General features: G+C 39.2%; 1 protein-coding gene across 3 annotated transcripts; it reads right to left on the minus strand.

The window, feature by feature from the left end:
* Positions 1 to 725: 725 nt before the first annotated feature.
* ZNF507 (zinc finger protein 507) lies at positions 726 to 20561 on the minus strand. Of its 3 annotated transcripts, none has more exons than XM_030227615.2 (7): positions 20475 to 20561; positions 15674 to 17805; positions 14441 to 14546; positions 9915 to 10029; positions 7955 to 8059; positions 4870 to 5004; positions 726 to 4760 (listed from the first exon to the last, which is right to left on the minus strand). In XM_030227615.2, the coding sequence occupies exons 2-7, from the start codon at positions 17798 to 17800 to the stop codon at positions 4397 to 4399; spliced, it is 2952 nt and encodes a 983-aa protein (XP_030083475.2). In that variant the 5' UTR covers positions 17801 to 17805; positions 20475 to 20561; the 3' UTR covers positions 726 to 4396. The 3 variants fall into 3 exon arrangements, with proteins under 3 accessions (XP_030083475.2, XP_030083476.2, XP_050834905.1); XM_050978948.1 differs by having other exon boundaries at positions 4502 to 4629; XM_030227616.2 differs by lacking the exon at positions 7955 to 8059.
* Positions 20562 to 25312: the final 4751 nt, after the last annotated feature.

Below are 25312 nucleotides of genomic sequence, written 5' to 3' on the forward strand. Positions count from 1 at the left end.
TTTCCCCCAGGTTTTGCATTAGCGAAAATGTGAAAAAGCTGCATGACACAGCATTCTCTAGTGTTGCATCTAAACCCATTTGTAGTTCCAGCCTTTATTTCAACATATTTGGCCCAGGGCCCTAATAATAACAACAAGAAGATGGCAAAAGATTGCTTGTTTAAGTAACTGCAAACCATGCTGATACCAGCAGTGGGTATCCTGGCCATACTCTCTCTTCTCTCCCCAGCAACACCAACTGACTTTAGTTTTTCCTGAGAGAGATGGGATGTAAAGCTCCAGCAAGGCCAAGAAATATGCTGTATATTTAAAATAGGTTTCAAGATATGTTTTAGCTTATGTGATGGAAAAGCAAAAGTTAATCACCTGAAAAAAGCTGATTAAGGCTTTCACTCTTATTTAAATTAAGGAAAAAATTCCTACTAGTTTCATTATGAATTTCGAATTTGCAGTTCTTCAGCATGGTGCCACCCTAACTGCATGCAGGCTTACAAATATTTTGACTTAACAGTTTCATATTTCTTCACCACAGTTATTTGATAAAACTTGTATTGGCAGTGTTTAAACTAGTAATAACAACTAATGATTTCATATGTCAGTAAGAAATGGCAGTAAAGTATTTGAAATACTTTTTGACTGAACAGCTTTCCCTCTCTCTAAACACTGGTTCAGTGTTTGGATTTTCTATATTCATATTTCATAGAGGCCAAATAAAAGTGACCAAAGAGTTTAACAAAAAAAAGTTTATTACCAAAATACAATATTAAAGTCAATACGTGACAAACTCCTGTAAAGCAAAATAAATTATTCTACCATTGTACAGTATTCCAGAAGGTAGTTAAAGTAGTACTACAGACTTTGCTTCATCCTTCCAAAGAGTTGCCTATCAGGAACACAATCCTAGAGAGAGCTTAAGGCATGCAGCTTAATGTGCTGGATAACTTTATAAAACAAAACTCATCCTATTTATTAAGATACAGTATCAGAATTAACTGCAGTCTTTACATGTCAGTTTTCTAAATTTTTTTATACTTTGGCTATAAAAGCAGTGCCATAGTGTTACAATACCTTTTCTTAAAAAAATACATGTACCCATGTCCATGAATATCAAATGCAAATGTAAATTTCTATTAAATATATCTTAACAAATGTTACTTTGAGCACCAACTGTACATTTCTTCAAATGATTAAATAAGTGCTTATGAAAGAGGAAAATACAATAACTCTGACTGAATCCCACTCTATTTTTCCAGGTCAAGCATAAATCAGGAAGATGAAATATGCACCCATTTTTCAGTACAGCCAAGTATAAATGAAGTTTGCTCTTTAGTGGAAGTACAGGCATTGCAAACAAAGCTGCAAGGTACAGTTTGTATCACAGAATAAGATCTAATTTAAACAAACAGCACTTGAATAGCTGATCACCTGCTAGTGCTGTGACCTAAGAGACAAAAACAGTTTAAAAGCTTAAAGAAAGGGGAAATTTGCAGTGTCAGTGACTCTGAAATGTGCTTAAAACCCCTTACAAAACATGCAACCAGGCCAGCCATATACTTTCGAAAGCAGGTAACCTGAGAAACAATTTGCTTTCAGAAAAACTAAGTCTATAATTATTTCACATGCAGGACTTCTGACAAAGTCCCTGGGAACTATGAGTGGGTAACTAATTGCAAGCAGCATGGAGACAGCTAAAAAAAGTAAATCTCTGTGCATATGGGAAAGAATTCTTTGTTGGCATTTGTCAGGACTGATAATGGTTTGTAGAGGCAAGTAGCTTTCTGCTTTACAGGAACACATGGTCAAAAAGAACATAGCAACAAGATGGCCAAGAACAACTGTGAACAGCCACATCCTGCTCAGGGATCTGTGACACTGATTCCTGGTGCACTGCACAGAATGCTGCTCGTGTGCCTTCCACACACGCCAGAGCTCTTCTTCTGCATTCAAGGTTATTGGCTTCTGAAATTTTGGTTCATTGCCATCTCCTTTTTAGCTTATGAATACAAGTTTTTCCTTTTTTGTCTTTCACTAGCTGAGCAACTTTAACAGAGTTACACAAAAATAACAGTGCAGTAAATATTGTTTCTGTGAATACTGACTGGTAGTTTAGCATTACTAGGGATCTCATTGTCCTTTAATTTTTCAAACAAATGGGACTTCTGAGTGAGAAAGTTGAGATATATTTCAGATGATGTAGTATTTTCACATTAATTCTATACTGAAGGTATAATAGCAGTGTCAGTGAGACAATATGAATATCCCATTTAAAGTTCATTATCTCCTCTGGAATTTGGGATCATGTAAATAAATAATGTGTTTTTCAAATGTAAAATCCAACTGTAGGAATATGAAAAATAACTTTTAACTGAAAATAATGTACAATTAACTTCAGATACGTATTTAAAGTATCTCAAAAATTCAACACAAAAATGCTTTGACCTTATATTCTGACTAATTCTTCAAGTCAAATGTGTACTTTCTGCTATCTAATTTATAAACAAAATAATACCTATTTAACCCAAAAGAAGAAGTCAAATTGAGGAAATTTCTTGAAAACAAGTATCAAATACACTTGAAGTCTTAGTCCTTTTACCCTGGTCTCTACATTTTGTGCTGCTTCATGAAGCTGTGACTTCTGTTACTGTTTTCTTTTCCTGCTTGCCACTTCCAGGCAGTGCTAGCACAATACAGACACTCCATGTGCCAGCCTCACATTTACAGCTGCAGCTGATTTCTGCTGCCAGAAGGGTGTAAATAAGGGAACCAGCAACCACTGTTTTCCTAAGAGTAAGGAACTTTATAAATACTGAGCTACTAAAGATCAGGTCACTGCATGCCCGTGTCAGCACCAGGCAAGCTGCAGTGCCTGTGCCATTCATTAGAAGAAGGAATACATGCCTGAACCAGGAAGTTTAAATCTGGCTGCCAAAGGGCTTCTTTGGAAGTGATACTACACTTAATGGATCTTTGAAGAAATTAAGTAGCCAACTTAATATCCTCAACAAAGTTGCCAGGAAACTAGCCAGTGTAATAATATTCCACAGTGATATACAGATGAGTATCTTCTACTGCCAACTGCTGTAACTGTAAAAACAACACACACCAATCCCCCCCCCCCAGTAATTTTAGAAGCTGAAGGTTTTAGAAGGGTGAGATTTCTATGTGTTTCTTAGACAACAAAGTAATCTCTAATTCCCTTTATCAATCCATACTATAGGCACTAGTAAAATTTATTCAGTAAGCAACTGGATACAGTTTTGGCTTAGGACATTGTTTGCCATTTCTTTTTAAAATATGATTTTCTACAGGAAGAATATATTTCAGCTCATTATTTCTACAGTTACAGCTCTGACAGACAAGTGGGAAATTTGGCCAGCCAGTGGCATTTCAAAGATTGCCAAAGCCCGTAGGCGTTTCTGAAAATCCCAATTTGTGCTCACCTACATCTTTGGAATCTACATAGATTTCATCTACATCACTTTGTGGCAATTATTGTTTATATCTTGTCTCATTAAAAACATTGCTCATCCATACTGCAAAATAATCACCAAAAATGGAAAGTGACATTATAAGCTTTTCTATTTTAAAATAATTAGTCTGAACATGTCAAGAAAACCATGAAGAAACAACAGGTTATTGTTATAAAAATAATCTGTTACACACTATGAGTTGAAAAGATACCAGTTTTGTAGTTAGGATCCAATCAACAAATAGTTTTTAACAGAATGCCTCTAGGCCCTTCACCTCCTGCTGCTGTAAATCAATGGAAAGGATGGCAGTCTTTGTTGGAAAATGACTTGGGAGTTTGTAAAGCCTTAAAAATAGACTGGGAAAAATGGAACTCCTGTGTGTGAATACAACACACACATGCCCTGGCCCACCTCCCCTCTCCCCACCTTCCTGGCAGGAGGGTTTACCAGATCACACTGTAACAGTTTTATCTGATCTGCTGCCAGATCATCTTTCAAAAAAGAGGGTAAAAACCTTCTTTGCTGAATTACTTGGAAAACAACAAAGAGGGAGGAAGAAAAAAGCTTTTCAAGTGATTCAAAGCTTTCACACCTTTGGGTTTTAAAGTACTGTGCTAATGCATTATTACTGACTAGTACCTGACAGGAAATGAAAAAAAAACAACAGTCCTACATTCTTGGCACCATATAAAGAAGAACAAGGTTAAAATGGATCGTTCTATTCTCCACACCTTGTATTTATCTCTTAAATTGCTGACTGATTCATCACTCCCTGGTTCAAACACTGTACTCCTACTAAAACAAGAACTCAGGATGGGAAATCAAGTTTTGCTTGCAATTCTTCTCTTTAGCAAGTTTCTCAGGCAAAAATTAGCAAAAAAAGAAAATATCACTCTAGGAAATCCTCTCTTAACTTACTGCTTCACCTAGTTTGTATTCTGAGTCGTGCTGTGGTCCTTGTTTAAAATGATGTTTATGATTTCACCCTCATGTTCTTTCATATGATCCAGCAGATTTTCTTTGTTGGTAGACTCAAAACCACAAATGCAGCAGCAGAAGAGAAGAACACAGTATTCTGTGCCAAGATGGGGTAGAGTGGAGTTCTTTTCTAGACTGCATGAGGTATTCATCAATGTAGGTTTTTCATTTTCATCAGAACCTGAAATTTCATTTGCAGTCTGGTTAATGGACTCTGTAAAAGACACCAGGTTGTCTGAACTTCCTAGTATAGGTACTGTACTTTCATCTGCACCTTCTAATAAGGTTTTGTCAGTGAGTTGTCCTTGAAACCTGAAATAATAATAAAACCCAAAACAAATATTAAAGTATACAGTGGTTGCTTTTAGATGGGAACTTGATTTTGGGTCAGGGATAGGGCTTGACAGTAAATCACACATACCTACTGCTTTGTGAAATTGCATCATTAATAGCCTTGTTCACTTGTTCATAGTTATAATTTTGGTCACTTGCATGTTTCCACATGTGGGACTTCAGGGATGGAGGATGGCTACATACATATCCACAGAGAGAACATCTGGGGGAAAAACGGAGAAAGAAAAAGAGAAACATTTCAAAGCCAAATTTTGTTAGTTTAATAATGGTTTAGCTCTTCCTAAAGGATGAGTAAGCAGAGAGATCCATGTGAACCTTCTTCCTGGTCCCATTTTCAGTTTCATAACTGGGTCACGTTAGTTTGCAAAGTTTCATCCTGAAATATAAGACTATTTTTAGGATCTGAGAACATACTGATTTTTTTTTTTTAATTTCCTAAACAACTGAATTGAAATCTTATCTGCTTGGCCTGATAAAACTGTGTAAGCACTGCAGAAATGCAGTACTTCTGCTGAGTGCAGAAACAGGGCATCTGGCAGGGAGGTGGTGAGCTCTCTGCCACTGCTCTGAACCAAGCAGGAACTGTGTAATTAGCACTAATTATGTCAATTGAATGAAATAAGTCTTTCCTGTTATAGCAGGTATTAGTTTATTAAGGATCACAGGGTTGTTGAAGTTGGAAGGGACCTCTTGAGGTTTCACAGTCCAATCCAGCCCCTCAAGCAGGATCAGCAGGTTGCTGAGGGTGGTGTCAGATTTTGAATAGATTCACAGATCAGGATTCAGACAGGAGATCATTTTCTCCAGAATTTTCCACCAGCTCCAGTACCACAAGACTAAATTTTCTATTTCCCTGTAAAACACCATCTTATGCAGTAAAGAACAAAACCTTGAAGAATAAATCCTATTGACAGGGAGATGTAGTGTATATTTATGGACAGAAATAACCCAAGACTGATCAAATCCTGTATAACCCTTTTCATGCACGAATATACATCAGAGGAGGTTCTTTAGATGTTTTTAAGATGATAAATTAGTCACCTCAGCATGAAGGAGATGAGTGATACTGCATGACATCACTTCAGAGCAGGATCTGTCTTTTTGTCTTTTGCATAAAAAAGCTATTTTGCTCAGCTGCCTGCTACTTTGGAAGGCTTCAGTTCCCCAAATCCCATGGAAAAGATCAGAATCAATTGAAGGTGACTTTGTGCTAATAAATTATAACCAGGAATCCAGCTCTGCTCAAGCAATGTGATCTCAGTGGGTTACTATGATGAGTCTGTTAAAATGACCACAATGCAAGTCAGTTTGTGTAAATTTTTAAGACCTTTTCAGAAATGTAACCTGGAAACACAAGAAGGCCTACATAAAACCACATTATACACTACAATTCAGTAAGGCTTTCTTAAACACAGTAGGGTATAGTCCTTAAATGCCCTGCAAATAATCAAACACAGAAAACAACTTCTGCTCAGCAGAAGATTGCAGAGAACAGCAGAAATCTCCCAAGTCGGGTGAAAGCACAGTACATTATCTTGCTTATGGAACAAGGTAATTCTGTCCTGCTGGGGAACAATGGGTTTGTCCTTCTAGCTCACTTTTCTCTAGGATCCTATTTGTCTCTTTTCCTTGTAATATGGAGCCTCACAAAGAAAATGGATGCTTTCAAAGACAGGTGAGTCTCTTCTCAGATTGGGAATCCTAATATCTCTAATGAGACTGTTACAAAATACGTCATTAGACAAAAGGCAGACCTTATAGTTAATTTATAGATAAAATTAGGCCAAAATAATTTTTTTGTAACACACAAAGATCAACAAATAATCTTTATTTCATTTAATGTGCCCACTAGTCTCACCATACATGATTTTCTGTGCCACTAACACTGCTTGGTCAGTGATTCGGGAATACAATCAACGAAGCCACAGCCCAGTGTCCATTTTCAGTCCCTTTTAAATACTCTCATTTTTTGAAGCTCATTAATTTACTCAGGTGATTTACTAATACAATTTACTTTGCTGAGAACAGTATCTTTTGAGCCAAATACTGTTGGCTATTTTAGCATACAGTTCAAATCAGACACAAACTCCAACAGCTTTTAGTATGCTGCACTAAGTTAATGATCATAAACTACAGTATATGCAACTCTGTCAGAGAAACAAAATTATTTACCACTGAGTTTAGTAGCAGAAGCCTTTCAATTCCATAGCATGACCTGCCCTACTGCTTGATTTGTGCTGAATTATTAAACTTCACTGTTCAGGTGTACATTGATACATTGAAACAATTCTCTTGCAGCTTTGGATAGACTAATTCCTTGGGGATCAGGGACCAAAGTGTGGAGGTTTCCAGTAATCCATGGTAATACCAGGAGCAATACTGCAGGAAGGATGACAGCTGAGCAAATACAACTTAATGCTTCTAGGAACATTTGGGAAAAATGCAGTGGAAGTACTTTAAATGGTAGAAGCAGCTTTTCTTGAGAAGAAACCTCTATATGAGTGTGCTTTATTTAGACTTTTCATATTGCCCTTAAAATCTTCCACTAAGAAATATTCAGAATATTCCCAACTTTCTTTCTTTTCCCTTCCCAATTTCTATTTTTTGTTACAAATTAGTAGTAGGCAATTATGCACATTTGTACCAACTTTCTCATATACCTATAAACCACCCATATCTATGAAGAGACTAAAAGGGACACTCATCCCTTAATGGCTATTCATACTAAATCTTAACTAGGTGATGCCGACCTGGATTCCAACTGACATGTACATGCAAAGGCTGTACTGAGACACTAAAGAAAGCCAGGGAACATTCCTGGATATTGGAATTTACCTGTCTATAATGTTCACTGTTAGAAGTGCCATGGCATGGTTTTGGCTCATACAATCTCCTAAACAATTCCAGGCATGCTTAGGTAATTAACATGGCCCAGAATCTACTTGCAGTAGGCAGTTTGTGTGCAACCACCACATTCTGGAAAGCAAAAGCTGAACAGTGTCCCAGAGGGAAATCATGGACATGTTTAATCAGCCTGGGAATGCCATGGCAAATCCATCAAAAAACCCCAGATAACTCTGTGGACCAAAGAATGACTCTAGGAGGGAAGGGAACAGGATCTGAACACTGCTTTAAGGAGCCCCGTTACATACTTGAACTGTTCCAAGAGCTGCACTGCCTGATGCTCCTGGGGGTGCTGCCTCATGTGGCACTTCAAGCTATTCATATTTGTGGTGGCGAAGTCACACACGCGACATCTGAAGAGACAACAACAAGTGACTGATCTGACCATTCACTGCTGACACTGCTCCAAACCCCAGCAGCTACCAGAATGCAAAGGCTGCAGCTGAGGACAAGCCATATTTACAGAATTCCAAGGTATGACATTAACCTGCTGTTGGGCAGTGAGAATCTTTTGCACCCAAAAAAGCCTCCACCTTTCAGCAAGCTTACAAATTATGCTTCTTCCTGAAATGTCTCTCGTGCCCCTCTCCTGATGTGGGTAAGTAGCACTAAGAGCGAGGGAGATGAGGATGCAGGTTGCTGGGTACAGCCCTTTCAAAAGCACAGTGTGACCCTAAGAGCTGCAGGGGAGACTATGTGCTCTACTTAATGCACCAGCAATGTTCTCATGACATTGTAAAAGCCTGTTCTATAGTGTGAAGCAATTTGAGACTGCAGCACACTTAGCCTGAGAATACTCACTATATTTTTGAAAGGATATAATTGTGCAGTACTAAAATCCAGAACATATCAAATCTACAAGAACATATCCTTTAAGGCTCAACACCTTAGTTTCCAGCAAGTTTTGTAAAACAAATATAAAATATGTTTACAGCTCTCAAAAAGGCAGCAATGTAGTAGGTTGCTCTTTGACACTATGGAAGGCTTGAGGAATTCATGTTTCAGAAGGAGAAATACCATAAATACTGGATCATTATGGTTTTCAGATGTGGCTCAAGTATCCTGCCAGGTTTTCAGATTTGTCTAAGGGGTTTATGAAAAAATAATAAGAGAAGGAAGGCAGATGGGTCGGTTTGTATTTAGTATGCAGCAGTCTGTATCACCAATGGAAAATTTCCAAGGGTTCCTAAATCAAAACAGGCTGCTAACACCAATTTGAAAACTACCACGTACAAGACACTTTACAGTATCTGCTGCTCCAACCTCACTAAGTAATGAATAATGGTAATAGTGAAGGTTCTGAGGAGAAAACAATCTATTTGTATTCCACCCTTGCTCTCTGAGTAAACATCTTGTGAATTTCTGCTGGTGTTATGGGATATCGTTTTAATGCACAAATCAAAATCCAGCATATCTTCAGGGTTTGTTTATCCAAAAGAGAAAGTCCCTGGCTTGGCTCAGCCTTTCAAGGTGTTGAGTTCCTAGAATTTACAGTAAAGACAGAAGTTTACATTAAAGATCAGTTCAAAAAATCTATTGGCTCAGATCTATTTTCTAGCCACTAGAGAGGGACAGAGATCCACACTGTATAAGCACAGATTGAATTTGGGGGAATTTATGTAACAACCAATGGGAAAATGTGAGATTAATTTTTTTGCTTAGGACCTCGGCAGTAGTATTACACGTGAGTTTAGGTTCCCAAGTTCCTATACAGATCCATATGATACTCTTGTAGAAAACTTATAAAATATGATCCTAAGTGAGTATGTTACTATTGTTAGAAACAGTGAAAAAGATGAGGCACTTGGTGACAAGGGCAGACTTTTTTCACACTCAGTAGCAGCTGATGAATAAAGCAGTAATATGACAATGGAGAACGTTTTGCAATAAAGCAAATCCAAAATGAAGTTAGGTGTGCAAGGGTTTTGAGAAATATATTATTACTGTTGGCCAAAGTCCAGTATTATAACAGAATTATCTTCCTCTCCACATGTGAATGCTTCAAACTGAAAAAAGGCAGAAGACTGCCACAGCAAAAGATGCATCCTGGAAAAATTAGCAAATCTTAATTACATAGTTTGAGTCAGCCAGCAAGTGTGTCTCCTTCAGTAATTTGCAGTAAAAGAGTGCAATTGCAGCTCTTTCCCAGCAGCTGTGCCAGGGGCATGAGCAGCTCAGTGGCCCTGGCAGGCTGAGGCAGGCACTCACCTGTACGGCTTGTCCGAGCTGTGGATGCGGCGGTGATTGCGCACACCCACGTACGTTGTGCTCGTGTAGTCACAGACATCACACCTGAACAGCTTCTGGGCTGAACACTTGCTTCCTATTGGAACAAAACCCATTACTTTAGAGAGCTGCACTCAGCGTTGTAAGGAATTCTCAGATCATAATTTCATCACAAGTGAATTATGAAACACGAATTTACATTTGAAAGTAATAGTTTTGAATGTTGATAAATATTTAATGCTTTTAAAGTATTAAATAAGACAGCAGACACAGAGGTAATAAAGGGATGGTTTATTTTACCATACTGTTCTGCATTTGCCTTGCCATTTACAGGAATTATTAAAATTTTAGGAAAACACATTCTTTTTCTCTGTGTGGAAGTTCTCCTTATCCCTGTAGTTGGGTCAAGTCCTGTGTTACAGCAAAAGGTGATAATATGTGGGACTGCTGAACCCAGCAGTTTCAATGTTTTGCAGAATGCATCAAATCAAAGGATAAGACTGGGATGAGAATGGATGAGTTTCAAACTGGCAAATACAGAAAAGAAAAGTAAAAAACCTCCCAAAGCCTCTAAATCCTTTTTATCATTCAACATACAGTCACATTTTCAGTAAGATATGAAATGATAAAAAAATAGATATTGACCAGATGTCGGAATAAATAATTTGGAACTTATCCAAATTACTAAAAAGCAATTGTAACAAAAGTAATTTTTTTTCCTTCCAGAATAAAAAAGACTCTTGAAAAATTAATGGTTGCAGAGACAAAGGCTAATGACTCCTTACACAGGGAAATGTGTGCCCACCATGCACAGCTGGAATGTTTTTGAGATATAAGTGTGTACACCTCAACAGCCCTGTTCCTGTTCCCTCACTGAATAATGGGACTGATTTGGGTTAAGATATTAACATTTGGGAAGAGGGATGGCATTTTTTATGCAGGTAATTTTCCCATTACAGCCTATCATGCTGTACCTCGTGCATTTTTAGGCTGAATTTTCTCATTATCAAAATAATTAAGAGTCATGATGGTAAAACTCTTTTAAAGAGACATTTCCCACAGACAGGCACTGAATTATGCCAAAAAGGGTTCTAGATATATTATTCTGATGAATACAGTCACAGAGCTTCAATAGTAAGGAAAAATTACAACTAATTAAACTTTCACTCCAAAATTTAGCACTTTCAAGATGCAAAGTAATTAGGTAAGGCTGATAACCCCAGAGGGTTATTGTGAAGAATATATAGTATATCATATGAAATAAAATAGCAGTCTGAATGCAAAGATAGTGAAACAAAATTGGAATATCTCTGTGTGTATCAAGATAACCAAAAATATGTTTCCTATATTTCATTTTAAAACATGATACAGTTCTCACTCTTTAGCATTTTTATAAGAAATAATACACAGCCAGGCACTCTTTGCAAGTCAACCTTAAAGCAAAATATATTGAAATTTTTCCTACAAAATGCTCAAAATTTATTAGATTTGTTTTTCATTTAATGTAAAAATTATCAGAACAATCCTAATTATTTACTTGAAGACTTTGGAATTTATATTTTTGCATTATTCTTTTATGAAAACACATTCATGTTAGAGACCTCAAGTGGATCAAGGACACTGACTGGGCTGCAGATCCATAGGAGAGCAGGGGCTGTGCTCTGCTTGAAGGGGTTTTCCATCTTAAATTCTGCAGCTTTAGAATGAACTGCTTCCAAATGTATTTTCTGTTACAAATTTGGTATTTCAGTGGGCAGGCAGTTTAAAACCAACAGTATCTAATGAGATTTTTAAAGCATTATGCAAACATATTAGCTACAGCATAGTTCTGAGATGCTCACACCCAGCAGCACACACTTAGGAGCAATTATTTATACCAATCACTACTTTATATTTATTCCTTCCAGAAAATGCACATAAATTATAATATTTCACATAATCTCTTGCTGTTACAAAATAGCACTTGTGTCCCTCATCCCCTCAGCTGACTTATTTCTTGTGGGTTTGGGGCCTGTTTTGCTTTCTGGATGGAAAATATCAGGTCTCCTACAAGTGAATATGGAAATGACAGATCTTTGTTGCAGCAGCAGTAACAGGTGCTCCTGTAATGCTGCTTATTACCCTATTCCTTCATTATTAGACATTTACAGTCTGATCATATGCAGTGTCATAATGCTCCTTTTAATTTATTGTACAACCATGATGAATAAAAAGACTTTTAGGACTAACCATTTCATAAACAAGAAATGAAACTGTTCCAGCTCAGGCATCTTTCACATAAACAGATGCTATGCCATAAACTTCTTTGCTTTGTGTCTCTTTATAGGGATGACATCTGTTTGACAAGAGATTGCTGTACTGCAGTGGTGCTGCAATTTGATTATAAATTGGTTCTGAAATAATTTAAGCATTCCACAGTATGAGTTAATAAAAGTTTAAAAGGAGAACTGTTTTCATTCAAGCCACATTACTAAATTTCATGTGAGGTAAACAATTAAAGTGCATAGCTGGAATGCTTGTATAAGGTAATAATAAGAAAAAAATATTTATAAAAACATTTCTAAATTAATTGAAAGCAAGCAGATTTCTTGAACAGGGGCTTCCCTTTCATAAAAGTCAAATTACAAAATCAGGATATAAACTGTAAAACAAACTCATTAAACATACTAATTTCAAAAGCAGATAGGACTATTGATTTTCACATTACCAGGAGCTAAGCTCAAAACGTACATTATTTCTCCAAACCTGACACTTTCAGGCATTGCAAGGTAGTTATTCCTGTATCAGGACATCTTCAGGAACACTGGTTTACAGCACACAAAACACTGTCAGAAGTAACAGTCCAAGCTGTGCTGGTAGATATTTGTAACTTACTAAAGTAACAATGTTTTAGTTCCTATCACTGCCATTAAAACATTTTCGCTACTGCTCCTGCAGAAAACCCCCAGTATGTAATAGGAAACGTTCCCTCTCCCAGCAGACCCTCCCTGGCCATTTCCTTGTCTCCCCCTGGCTTTGAATGGCTCTCTCAGGCTTAGCTGCTGAAATGTACTGAGCAGTACAGCTCAATTTCCTCAATTTAAATGCCTTCTGCATTGATGAGAGCAAAAAGGAGCTGGGAAGGGTCATTCTACCTGAGGTTGAGAAGGTAATTAACTTTTAACTCATATACTGAAAGCCAGAAAAGGAGGCAGTGTGAGCTGAGAGAGCAGAAGGCAAAGCTGGGAACTCATTCTGGTCTGACGTGTACCAATGGACAAACCATTGCCCATCCACCCTGGCTCCTGCTGGTCAGTGCCTTTTTTCACAAGAAATTGCATCCATTTCAACAACTTTTGCACTCACTGAGCAGCTGTAGAGGAAAGAGTAGAACCCAGAAATTACCACAGCAACCTAAGTACTATTAGAGTGCACATTTTGCTGTCTAAACAAACCAGAGCACAGAGAGGACAGAAAAGAGCTTTGTGCATAAAATGGGAATACTTCAGCTCACAGTTGTTCAGAGACTATCTAATTACTAGTATTTATCCATAATGCTCTAAAATTGCAAAATGCTAATAATTACAGTGTTGCCTTCAAAATAAAAATGCTGTAAATATTTTCGGTAGCTGTAGAAGGATGCATTCATGCTGCAATGATGCATAGTGGCTTTCCAGGACACACAAGGGATTTTAAGGCCACATTTTCTCCTGAACTTCAGAATTTTGTTGTTTTTTTTTTTTTTTTCCCTATTTGATTACCTTAATGCCTCAAGAGTTTGTTGGGTTTGTGTTTGTTTTGCTCTTTTGTTTCTGTTTATGTTTTGCAAACAAACCTTCTTAAATTAGAAGCAGATACACAGTCAAACAAACATGAGGCTCTAAGCAACCAGGTCTAGTGGGAGCTGTCCCTGCCCATGGCAGGGCTTGGAAAGAGAGGAGCTTTAAGTTCCTTCCAGCCCAAACCATTCTATGTCTCTATGAAAATGCACCCCTACTGTTACCCAGGCAACTCTTACAGATACAAGTTGCATATTTAGAATGTCTTACATTGGCCTCACTAGGGCTAAAATAAATGACTCATTTTGGACATTACCATAATTAAACAGAAATTTCTAAACTCAGAAGGGATGGCATTGTATGCATATGCTGATAGTAAACTACATTACCATGGTGAGTTTAAAAAAAAGACTTTGTTTTGTTTAGGTCATTTGGAAAATACTATAGTTGTTGAAGAAAAGAAAGAAAAAAAGATTTTCTTCTTAAATATCCCAAATAATGTTGCATATAAGTTGTTTGTCACAAGAAGGGTTTAATTACTGGGGCTAAAAATATATCAGCTAACAATAAACACCACCTCAAGACTGACTATGGTAAATTCTGCCCTCTGGAAAAAACATATATTTAAGGTTATGAATAGGCATGAAAGCATTTCAGCACAAGAGATCTTCAAACCAGTTACACAAATACAGCAAACAAGTAATGTTATGAGTGAGTTTTTGTGATTTCAAGTGTAAATATAAACAGTACCTTCTCTATCATCTGCTTCGTTGGAAACAATTAGTTTGTTAGCTGTGGCTGCAGAGAAGAGATCTGGAAGACTGTGCTGTTCTCTTTCATGATTTCGCAGCTGGCTCTGAAAAAACAGTAAATGTTAAAAAATACACTACAAACATACAGTGACAAACACACTTGGAATATTGCAATCATCTGTGACATTGTTACTCAAGCTTTAATGGCAACTGGTATGAAATGCATGTTAACATATATACAGATTATCCCTTAGGTAATTTTGCTACAAACAAAACAAGTAAATATCATGGATTAGTAACAGGAAGGACTGGTGAGAGTGACTGAGAGCATTCTATGATTTGTGTTTATCTAGAAAATATTTCCTTCTTTCCCCAGTGCCACAGACAGGTGGCCACAGTCCTTCCTCCAAAAGTACTGTACTCCAAAAGCAATATGAGATTAGATGCTTGTGTGAAAATTACCTCAATTTTCATATTACCTACTGACTTAAAAATACACCCATCCTGTTTCTACTTGCTTGGGGAGGAGAAAGAAAAGAGAGCCTTTTGCTACCCTACCTGTATATTTTTTCAAACTAGGATTAAATGACAATAAGTATGGGAAAATTTGCATGACCACTGCTTCCAAGAGGTTCATCTGTACAGCTGGGCACTGATGCAATCTGTTCTGTATTCCTGAGTACTGAGCTGAGTGCATACGAACTCACTCACTTATGCTTAAAATAGCAATTAGGAAAATGACAGAAATGTATTATTCTGCTCTGGTATGTAATCTTTCATATCTAAGTTCTATAGAACATCCAGAGCAAGAAAACAGCAGAAAAAAAAAAAAAAAATTCTGCTTCAATGTTACCCCCAACTGCCACACTCACAAGAGGAAGGTATGTTAGAGCATTCTTTTAAAATTTCAGCTATTAAGTTCTTTGATGTTTCCATTTCTTCCTGCAGTTCCTATGTGTGGGCAGAAAAACAACACACTATTATTATGTCCATAGGATAATCCTCACGAAAAGAAGTTATGTGAGGAAGCAAGGTTATTTCAGTGGGCAAAGCAGAATAATTACAGTTGAACTGTATATTCAGCACGTGCTGCTGGCAATAATCCCTAATGGTAATTACAACGAAGCCAGGATGTCAGACTGAAATAAGTTAGAAAGAGGGATCAGCAGTTATTAAGAAAGCAGCGAAAGAGGTTCTTTAGGGATTCCAGAGGCACGGGCAAGAGCTTTACCTTGTAGTGGAAGGACTCCTCGCACTGCTTGCACTGGTACATGCGAGCTTTGCAGTGGTTGATCATGTGGCTCTCCAGGCCCTTGCTGTCGCCGGCGATGTGCTCGCAGATGGGGCACTGGTAGGGCTGGCGCTGGCGGTGCACGCGCAGGTGCTGCTTGATGTAGCCCTTGTTGCCGCTGCTGTAGTGGCACAGGCGGCAGCGGTACGGCCGCTCGGCGCTGGGGATGAACTCCACCAGGCTGCTCCCCGCCACGGCCGCCTCGCCGCCGCTCTGGCACTGCGCGTTGTCCTGGAGCTCTTTCAGGATGTCATCGTCAGAGGCGTTCTGGTCCGTCCTCTCCTTCAGCTTTTCAATGACGGTGAGCAGTGACATACTGATGCCCATTTTAATTGGTGCTTCTGATAACTCTGGTCTGTCTTTCTTTATCTCAACTATTGCACATTCGCTTTGGTTTAAGCCACTGAACTCCTCTGAAGGATCCTTAAGTGAGGACACCACTTTAGAATGAGCCATGCATGGGCCATCAGCTCCTCCCTGTCCTGCACCTGCATCCACAGCATCTTCTCCAGTCAGAGCCCTGAGGCTGGACCGAGTCAATTCTGCAGCTCTGATTGGCATTGTAACAAGAGCTTCTGCTGCTAAGGAGTGCAGTCTCAATGACTCTGAATTTGTCCTCCTTCGTGCAGGAGGCACATTTTCGTCAGCTGTTACATTTTTATTAGCACTTAATTCGTTCTCTTTCTTCTCGGTGTTATTCCATTCTATTATTACTTCTTGAATTGCATCTGAATGATAAACTTCAGCAGGTTCTTCACAGGTGACAGAGGACTCTTCTGAGATCAATTTTTTTTCTGTTTCAATGTCAGTGTTCATTAAGAATGGCTTTTGTAAAACACTTTCTTCAGCACCTGGCAAACGCTCTACTATGACATTAACATGACCCTTTTTATTTGGACTACAACTGATGATTTTCTGTGCTGATGAAAGCAGGCTGTCAGTTATCATATTGTCTGGTTCTGTATCTGATACAGTTTCCTCTACAACCTCTGTAGTAGGAGAATGCACCACGGACTCACTTAATATCTCTTCCTCTTTTACATTTGTTCCTACGGGCGATTTACACGACAGCTGCTCAGAATTGCAAATCTGAAGCTGAAGAGAAGGCTCACTATGGATATCAAGTTCACTGTTTTCCAGAGAGAGGACAACTGTATCCATGCTCTGAGGTGTGTGAGTTACAACTGTCTCTGACAAGCTGGTGTTTTCATTTTCTTCCTCAAAGATGGGGTAGGAGCAATCAACCTCCCCTGCGTGTTTCCAAGCGTGTGTTTTCAACATCCTCTGCTGACCGCAGGTGTACCTGCATATTAAACACCTGTACATGCCATACTGCTCGTAGGTGTACCACTTCCTCCTACCCATTTCAGGCACAGGAGCAGACTGAGCTGGATCCTTACATTCCACATTTCCTGTCTGATCAGTCCCTGATTTGACACTTCCTTCCACTGGCCCTTGCAGAAATGAACTTGTGACACTGACACACTGCTGCACTTTTGTCTGGATGCTGTTTTTACCACTGTTCTCGTGGTGATTTTGGAAGTGGGATTCAAGTTCTTCTTGGCTTTTGGAGGCAAAATGACATTCTGAGCACATTAATATCACTTCATTTTTCTGCCCATGTTGTTTTATATGTTCTTGTAGAGTTAAAAGCGAAGGCGATAGAAAATTACAGAGACCACATTGGTAGCACGTCACCTTTTTTCTGCTTGGTGGAAGACAGTCAGTCACAATATAATCTGCTTGTAACTCTTCAGTCTTTTTAGTGGCAATCACAGAGAGCTCGATGGCTTTAGCTGGGATTTCACAGAGCTCGGCTGCATCCAAGGCCTGCGCAGAAGCGTCGGCATGGGAACGTTTCTTCCCTATTAAAAGGCACCTTTGTGACTTCTCACTTTCAACTATTTTGCTCAGCTTCTGGATAACGTGGATCAGGGGGTCAGTTTTACATTTTCTCTGGTCTTCACTGCTCTGCAGTGTTGGGCCAATGACTGTTTCAGAAATCAGCACAGCCTCCTGCTCCCCAATATTTGGCATCAATACTGCAATGCTGGTTCCTTCTTCCATAATACCTAGGAGAATGGGGGTTATAAAAATAAAGATTTATACCTGCACAATAATGAAAACACAGCCCAATACTACTTACATTGCTCTCTCTACCAAACACAGAAGCCCAATTCCACTAAACTAATAAAAATTTTCAGAATGGCTAGAGAAATAGCCAAAGATATTGGGGACATTCAGTGGATGCTTTTCAATACAGCTGCAGAGAATAATTCCAAGAGAGCCTCCAACAGGCTGCCTCCAAGTTGTACAAGGGTAAGACAAGTATTTTCAAATATAAGCTGAAGAACAGTGTTACAGCTATTCTCCTTTTCCTTACAAGCACTACACATTTGAATGCTAAACATTAAAATACCAATTGACAGTAACTGGTATATTGATGTTTAAAAGCACAGTAGGATACAAAAATATATTCCTAATGTACTTTGATGCATCGATGCTCCTAAAGCAAATGACAATTTGCAACAATATAGTTTACAAAAATAAGCAGGTTTTTTCCTTGAAATGGTAAAAGAAAGCAATTCTGTCATTTACTTGCATTAGTCATTTCACTATGACTATTTTAAAGACCATTCAAATGCCAAATCATACTTCTCATTATAAATGTAATTTTCTAGAAAACTCACTAATTGCAGCTACAATTTCTTAATTGCAGGAAAAATCAAATGGTACTAAAGTTATAAAGAGCATTTCTTCTCTGTTTTGAGGGGAAGCTACAGGCAGTTACTATTTCCAATTACCCCTCCTTTAAAAATATCAAACCATAAACCACAGGCAATAAAGTGCAGTGTTTGAGGTCAAATTAGAAGCCAATATACAAAAATGTACATGAAAACATACTTTGTGATGTGGGCAGAGCTGTGGGGTGGCAGGTGAAGGAGCTGGACAAAAGGTCTTACATTCAAATTTACTTCTCTAAAAATGTCTAGAAATAACCAATTCAAGTGCCACTACATATACACACAGATATATTTTATACAAAGTTTCTATATACTAGGTATAAAACTGAGAACATAAAGAGATGAGGGCTATTTATCAGTCATCCTTGAAAAATTATGCCAAGTAAATTCATGTGGATTTTTTTTTTTTTTTTGCAAGAAAGACACAGAGGCCAAAAAAGAATTTCCAGAACTGGTCCTAAAAACCCATGAAATCCACTGATTTCTACTTGTGGATTTACTGTACAGCATTATAATGCACAGACACATGAGAGCAGGGTCTGTGGTGTCCCTTTCCCACTACAGAAAAATTCTGGGCAGAACTACATAAATTTCCTTCATCTATCATTCAGCTTACAATTCAGGTTATCATCAGATCTATCAATATAAGCAATGTTAATTTTTTAGTATCATCTGTACCTCATGTTAAATACTACAAGTTGAAAACTATTATTTGAAAACCCTAATTCAGCTATATAAAAATACTTTGGTGTTTGTTTCAGACAGCCTGTAACATGTTTCAAAACCATTGTGAAAAGTGAACAAACCTGCTTTTCCCCTGAATGCAGATTTAATGAAATGCTCAAAGGAGTAATGTCTACTTGAAATATTTTCAAATTGAAAATGAGTTAAGGAAAATTGATGCTACCTTAAATTACCCTTGGTACTTTTAAAACTTTTTGAGTAATGTTAAATAGGCAAATATTTTCTCTACCTGAAAAGAGCATAACAACTAAGATGAAAAATCCTTGACAGAGATGATAAAGGAAATATGCTGCCATTTACTGTTGCTATGTCAAAAAGGCAAAGAGAGGACCTTCACTTGTATTATTTGGGGTGCTTGGAGCTGATCCCTGTTACCAGATGCATAACTACAGTATATATGTGTTATGTCACTCTTTGCTTAGAGTTTAACGTTTACTTTTGCAGACTCTGGTTTTTAGAGGGATGGTAAGACCTGTGCACAAATTATCACAGAGTAAGTTGGAAGGGACCCACGAGGATCATCGAGTCCAGCTCCTGTCCCTGCACAGGACCAGCCCCAAGAGTCACACGTGCCTGAGAGCGCTGTCCAAACCACCTACATAGTAATTAAAAAGCAGTGTCTGGGGATGCCAAAAGGACGCGGAGGGAAGATGCAGCCCCGAGCAAATCGCCTCCGAGCTGCCGCTTCCAGCCCTGCCCAACCCGCGGGCCGAGCGCGGCCAGGCAGGGTGAACGCCTCCAGGGCAGGAAGAGCCGAGCACGCTTTGCACAACCTGTCTCGCAGAGGGCGGTGCGATGGTATCGCGGCCCCCGAGGGCAGGGAATCTCCCCGGGCGGCCGGCCACCCTCGCCGAGGCGGCCGAGCCGCGCTGCCCGCCCTGCTCCGTGCCCGCAGGCGCCGCTCCGACAGCGCTCCGGGCGCGGGGCAGCGGAGCCGCTGCGGCCGAGAGCAGCGAGGAGCCGGCCCGCCGGGGCGGCGAGGAGGGGTGAGGGAAGGAGGGGAGGGGAGTAAAGCGAACGGAGGCAGCCCCGGGCCCGGGAAGGTTCGCCGGGAGCCGCTGCCGCCCGCGGCTCCGCACATGGGCTGCGGCGCGGCGCCCCGGGGCCGGCCCGCCGCCGCCGCGCCTGGCCCCCTGCCTGGCGCTCGGCCGCCCGCCGCTGCCCGCCCACCGCCGCCGCTGCCGCCCGCGGGCCCCGGGCCGCGCCACCCCGCCGTTAGCCGGCAATAACGGAGAAAGCCCGGTTAGCCTCACCTCCGGCCGCCGCTTCAAGATGGCGACGATGGAGCCCCTATCACGTGATCCGAAGGCCCGTGTCAGGTGACCAGCGGGAGGCGCTGCCTCCGCGTCAGCACCGCCTCCCGTTACCATGGAGACGGGGAGGGACAGGGACCGGGCAGGAGGGAGTGTGTGTGTGAGACGGTGTCACCGTGCCGGGTGACACGGGCAGCAGTGTGAGCCAGTGTGTCCCGTCCCGGGGGGGGCAGTGTCGCAGCCCTGCTGTCCCCGAGCCCCGGGCTGGCCGGTGCCGCTGAGGGCTCGCTCGGGCTCGGGCGCTCCCTGAGGGCTCAGCGGGGCTCCGGGAGCTCCCTGAGGGCTCAGCGGGGCTCCGGGCGTTCCCTGAGGGCTCAGTGGGGCTCCCGGCGTTCCCTGAGGGGCTCGCTCGGGCTCCGGACGCTCCCTGAGGGCTCGCTCGGTCTCTGGGGACGGCTCCGGCCGCTCCAGCCCAGCCTCCACATCCCCACAGCCAGGCCGCACGCTCCCACAACCGCAGAGTCTCCCAAAGGTGGTTTTTCCCAGCACGGTTTTCGTTGGTAAACACCTGTAGTTAAAAACTGCCCAACCTCCACGTTTTGGGTGTAAAGCTGTCAAGAAGGTTTAGCAGTTTGAAGTGGGCAGAAATTGAGAGTTTTACATATACACTGCATGTCAGGGGCTACCTTGGCAGCTAGGTGCCAGGAATGGTACATGTGGTGAATTTGTGGGATATTTAATACAGACTGAAAAGTCAGGGGAATCGTGAGCTTCAAAAGTGATTTCAAAAGTGCCTGGGTGATAGCAAGTAAAATCCAGTCTTCATTTCCAGAACGGTGATTGAAGTGAAGTGATGTGGAGATTTGGATTTGGAGGGATCTGGTAAAATTGTAGGAACTTTTTGCAATGATTGAACTTTTTGTTAATGATTGTATATTGTTTCATAGACATAAGGTCTTTTTGAAGTATATGATCTTTTAAAAATATTGTCAAATCAGGTATTATTCAAGAGGTGGATTTGACCATTTCAATAGGCACCTCTAATTTTACGTTTTCCCTTTGACTCCTTGAATTATGAAGCTCTGTTTAATTATATAAAGTTTAAGATAATTCAAGTCGTATCCGATAATCTCTGACTTGGTAAAAAAAAATGGTAAGTCTTTGATAATACTTTTTTATAAAAAATAAATTGCTGTCAGGAAAGTGCAAGGGTACAACCTGTCTTCTGAACACCTAATAAATGAATTTAATTAAAAAAATAAAAGTAAAACTTTAGGCTGTATAGTATTTACAGTATCAAAAGTAGTAATAATAATCATGGCTACTTGTTTCAGCTTTTTCTGCCATATTAAGTGGAGCCTTTTCATAGAAAATGATTATTTTTTGTGTACCCTCTTCCTTTAAAAGCTTTGTTTCCACGTGTGTATATGTCATAGGTTAATTAACCAGTCACCTGAACTGAATCACTCTTGTACATACCGGACTCTCACCCTTCCTTTTTCCAATCAAAATATGCTAGGAGCTGATAGATCTGAATTAAAAATACTGGGTTGATAATGAGTAATCATCTCCACACACACTGTTATTCTTCTTTGTTGTAATTAAACCTGAACTAAGTTAAAGATTTCATTCTCTGTGTAGGTATGATTGTACCAAAAGACAGATTTAGATTTTTACACTTTTACATTAATTTGAAAGGCTTCTTAACTCACAAAGCTATTTTCCTATTTTTCATTTTCATTGCTTTGAAGTTGAAGGAGACATGAAACCAAATGAAATCTGGATAAGGCACCTCTCCCTGAGCAGTAGAGATGAAGCTCTTGCTTTGGGGCTAATACGTTCAGAATGTTGATATTTTTGTAAAAGTTTGTACGAAATTGCTTCCTAAGTACTGTAAATATGTACAGAATGTCGGTGGCATGAGTTTTATGGTAAACATTATAAGCTTAATTTAAATGAGTAACACACGGTCTAGAAACATCAGGTGTATTTCAAGCTACATCAGCAAAGATGTAATCTTGAAGTGAAAACATGCAAAGTGTGCACAGGTTTTTGTGCTCACTTTTAAAAGAACAGAAATCTGCAGGTAGTAGCTTTCCTATTAGGTGCCTGTTTATTCTTTGTGGGCTCAGTCTTGATATTCTTTTCAGTCATCAAATGAACAATTAGGCTTGTTTTCATTAATGATTTGTACCAGCAATGAGTTATATAATTGTCAATGAAGAATCCAATTCAGCCCATGAGTTTTCTACATTTTCATGCCTGGCAGTTCCCAAACCATTCCAAAAGCTTTATAATTTTCACATTATTATAATGTGTTATATAACTGGAGTCCCTGACTGTATTGAGTGGGCACTAAATAAACTGATTTGTAGCTCTGTGTACAAGAGAAGTGAATCTTGCATGGAGCCCTGGAGAAAAGGGAGGCTTTGGCTGGTGCATCCCTTCCTGGGTGAACAGTGCCAAGAGTCCTGAGCAGAAGGAGAATTTTAATTTAGTATTTCACCTAAGTTTCAGTTCTTGGTAGCCTGGAGTTGACTTTTATTGTGAGGTAGATCCTCCATAAAAAGATGGAATTTGCCATTGCATTACAATATGATTGGCAAGTAGGAAATGTTCTGCCATCTTTATAAACTAAATACATCAGAGAAAGATGGATTTAGCTTTTAAAATTCTTTTTGGCACACAAAATGTGTTTCATATTGTGTGTATCTGCTTATAGCTGTCTTGTTTCTGGGTAAAAAAAAAATAAGTTTAGAGTGCATAAAATACAGCTCACTGCCACATAAAAAATGTAATGTTTGGTTTCTCAGAAAATTTGGAAGAAGTTGCACATTTTCACATAGATGTACAAATATTGTAGAGGTACTTTGATTTATCAGACCAGCATTGTGGGAACCCTTACTGTGAAGTGGAGCCTTAGGGACATTTTGACCCTCTAAATACAGAATTTTGCAAGGGTGATGCATAATCTAGGAAATACAGAGAGTGAGAGAAGCATGGTAAGAAAATGGATAAGAAAAAATGATGCTGTGTTATTTGTTTATGAAATAGAACTACAATGTACTCTGAGAGAAAATGCTGCAGGTGGATTGAGAATTGTTAGGAGCACTGAGAAATTATGCAGGGAAGAATGAACACTGTGTCTCTGCATTTAGACAATACAATAGAACATGATAGACATATATGGATAATAAATAGTATAAAGGAAATAAATTGCACTTTAAATACACTTCTCCCACCATTAGATTAATTAGTTATTCAGGGATGTTGAATAATGGTTGCACTTTCAAAACAGGTACAGGGAGGTTTAGATTTCTTTTTTTTTTTTTTTTTAATAAGTGTAATCAACCTCTAGAACTCATTGCTACAATAGATGGTAGAAAACAAAACTTTACAAGAATTAAAATGAGTATTTTAAACCCAAGTTTTTGTATATAATGAAAGAACATGTACAACTGTTCCAGACAGAATCAGAGATGTAAATATTGAAATAACTTTTCAGTATTATTCAATATATTTAGATTGTTATATGAAATAACATTTTTAGTGTTGAGGCCAGCGATGATGGGAGTTAGGAAGGATCTTCCCTTGGGACAGGTGTGTGATGTTTTGTGCTTTAAGGCTTTGAGTGCAATTTCCTTTGGGGTGGTTGTGTTTCTCTGCTGCCAGAACCCAAACCTCACACACAACCCTTTTGTGCAGTTAGACATAGTTAATCTTTTTGTTATAGCCTCAGAGCTCTTTGTGCTTTGGCAGTGAGGCATTAAAGCTGAGCAGAATTTATATTACTTAGATGGTTTATTTTGTTTTACACAGCCTTTTCTGCTGTGAATTAGGAAAGTTCTGTATTAAGTGATATTTCAGCTGCAACAATGACATCTAGGGGCTGATTTATATTAATTTAATTTAGATACATATCTCCTGTTTTTCAGAAGATGGCTACTAATATGTTTACTAAATCTAAATTATTAGTATTTGCTAAAAAGCTGTGAATCTGATTCATGTCATATATTCAGAGAATACCCATGACATTTTTAACTTCTTATCTTTTTGTCTTTTGTTTCCCCTTGATCTGTCTTTTAATTATTTTAGTGCTGCTACCACTGCAAATCAGTGAATCTCTCATTACTTTAGACCTTGTATTTTTCCATGACATGTTATCAAATGATGAGATTTTTTCACTCTGTACTTTAGGTGTACTTTTCTGTGAATTAGAGGGAAAACACTTTGCCTCTGCTTTCCTACATGACTTATTCTGTCTCCTAGAATCACATCTACTTGATTTTGTACAGGAAATAAGACTAAAAATCCCTGTATTCAATCCCCTGCTTCCCCCAGCTTTATGGGAGTGTAGGCATAGGATTGACTCCAGATTTAAACCCTGTGATTCAGGGCCACCTCTAAGCTCTACGTAAATCTAATTTTATGTGTGCAAGTAAGTGTATACGTAAAATACGTAATTGCAATTTAGAGATGATTTAACAGCATCTGTCCTATTATTTGCAAACTTACTCTCATTCCCTTGAATCTTAGTTATTTGACCATAAGTCACTTGTTTGGAATTGCTTTTTACAGAAAAAAATTTCTATATTTCTTTCTCATCTGCTTCTTTACTTATATTTACAACTTTTTCTCAGGAGTAAGAGAATGTATTTTTTTTCCCCCAAAATTCTCCTCATGCTATTCTGTGAAATATTGTTATTATCTTCAGCATACTCTCTTCTCATTGGTCTTGAACAGAAGAGGCAACCAGGTGAGCTGAAAAACATGGGGCATTGTGGAAAGCTTCACAGTGGCTCAAGGCAAGGTGCTAAAATGTTCTCTGCAGTAAAAAA

Source organism: Serinus canaria, chromosome 11, assembly GCF_022539315.1.
Source record: "Serinus canaria isolate serCan28SL12 chromosome 11, serCan2020, whole genome shotgun sequence".
NCBI classification, from domain to species: Eukaryota; Metazoa; Chordata; class Aves; order Passeriformes; family Fringillidae; genus Serinus; species Serinus canaria.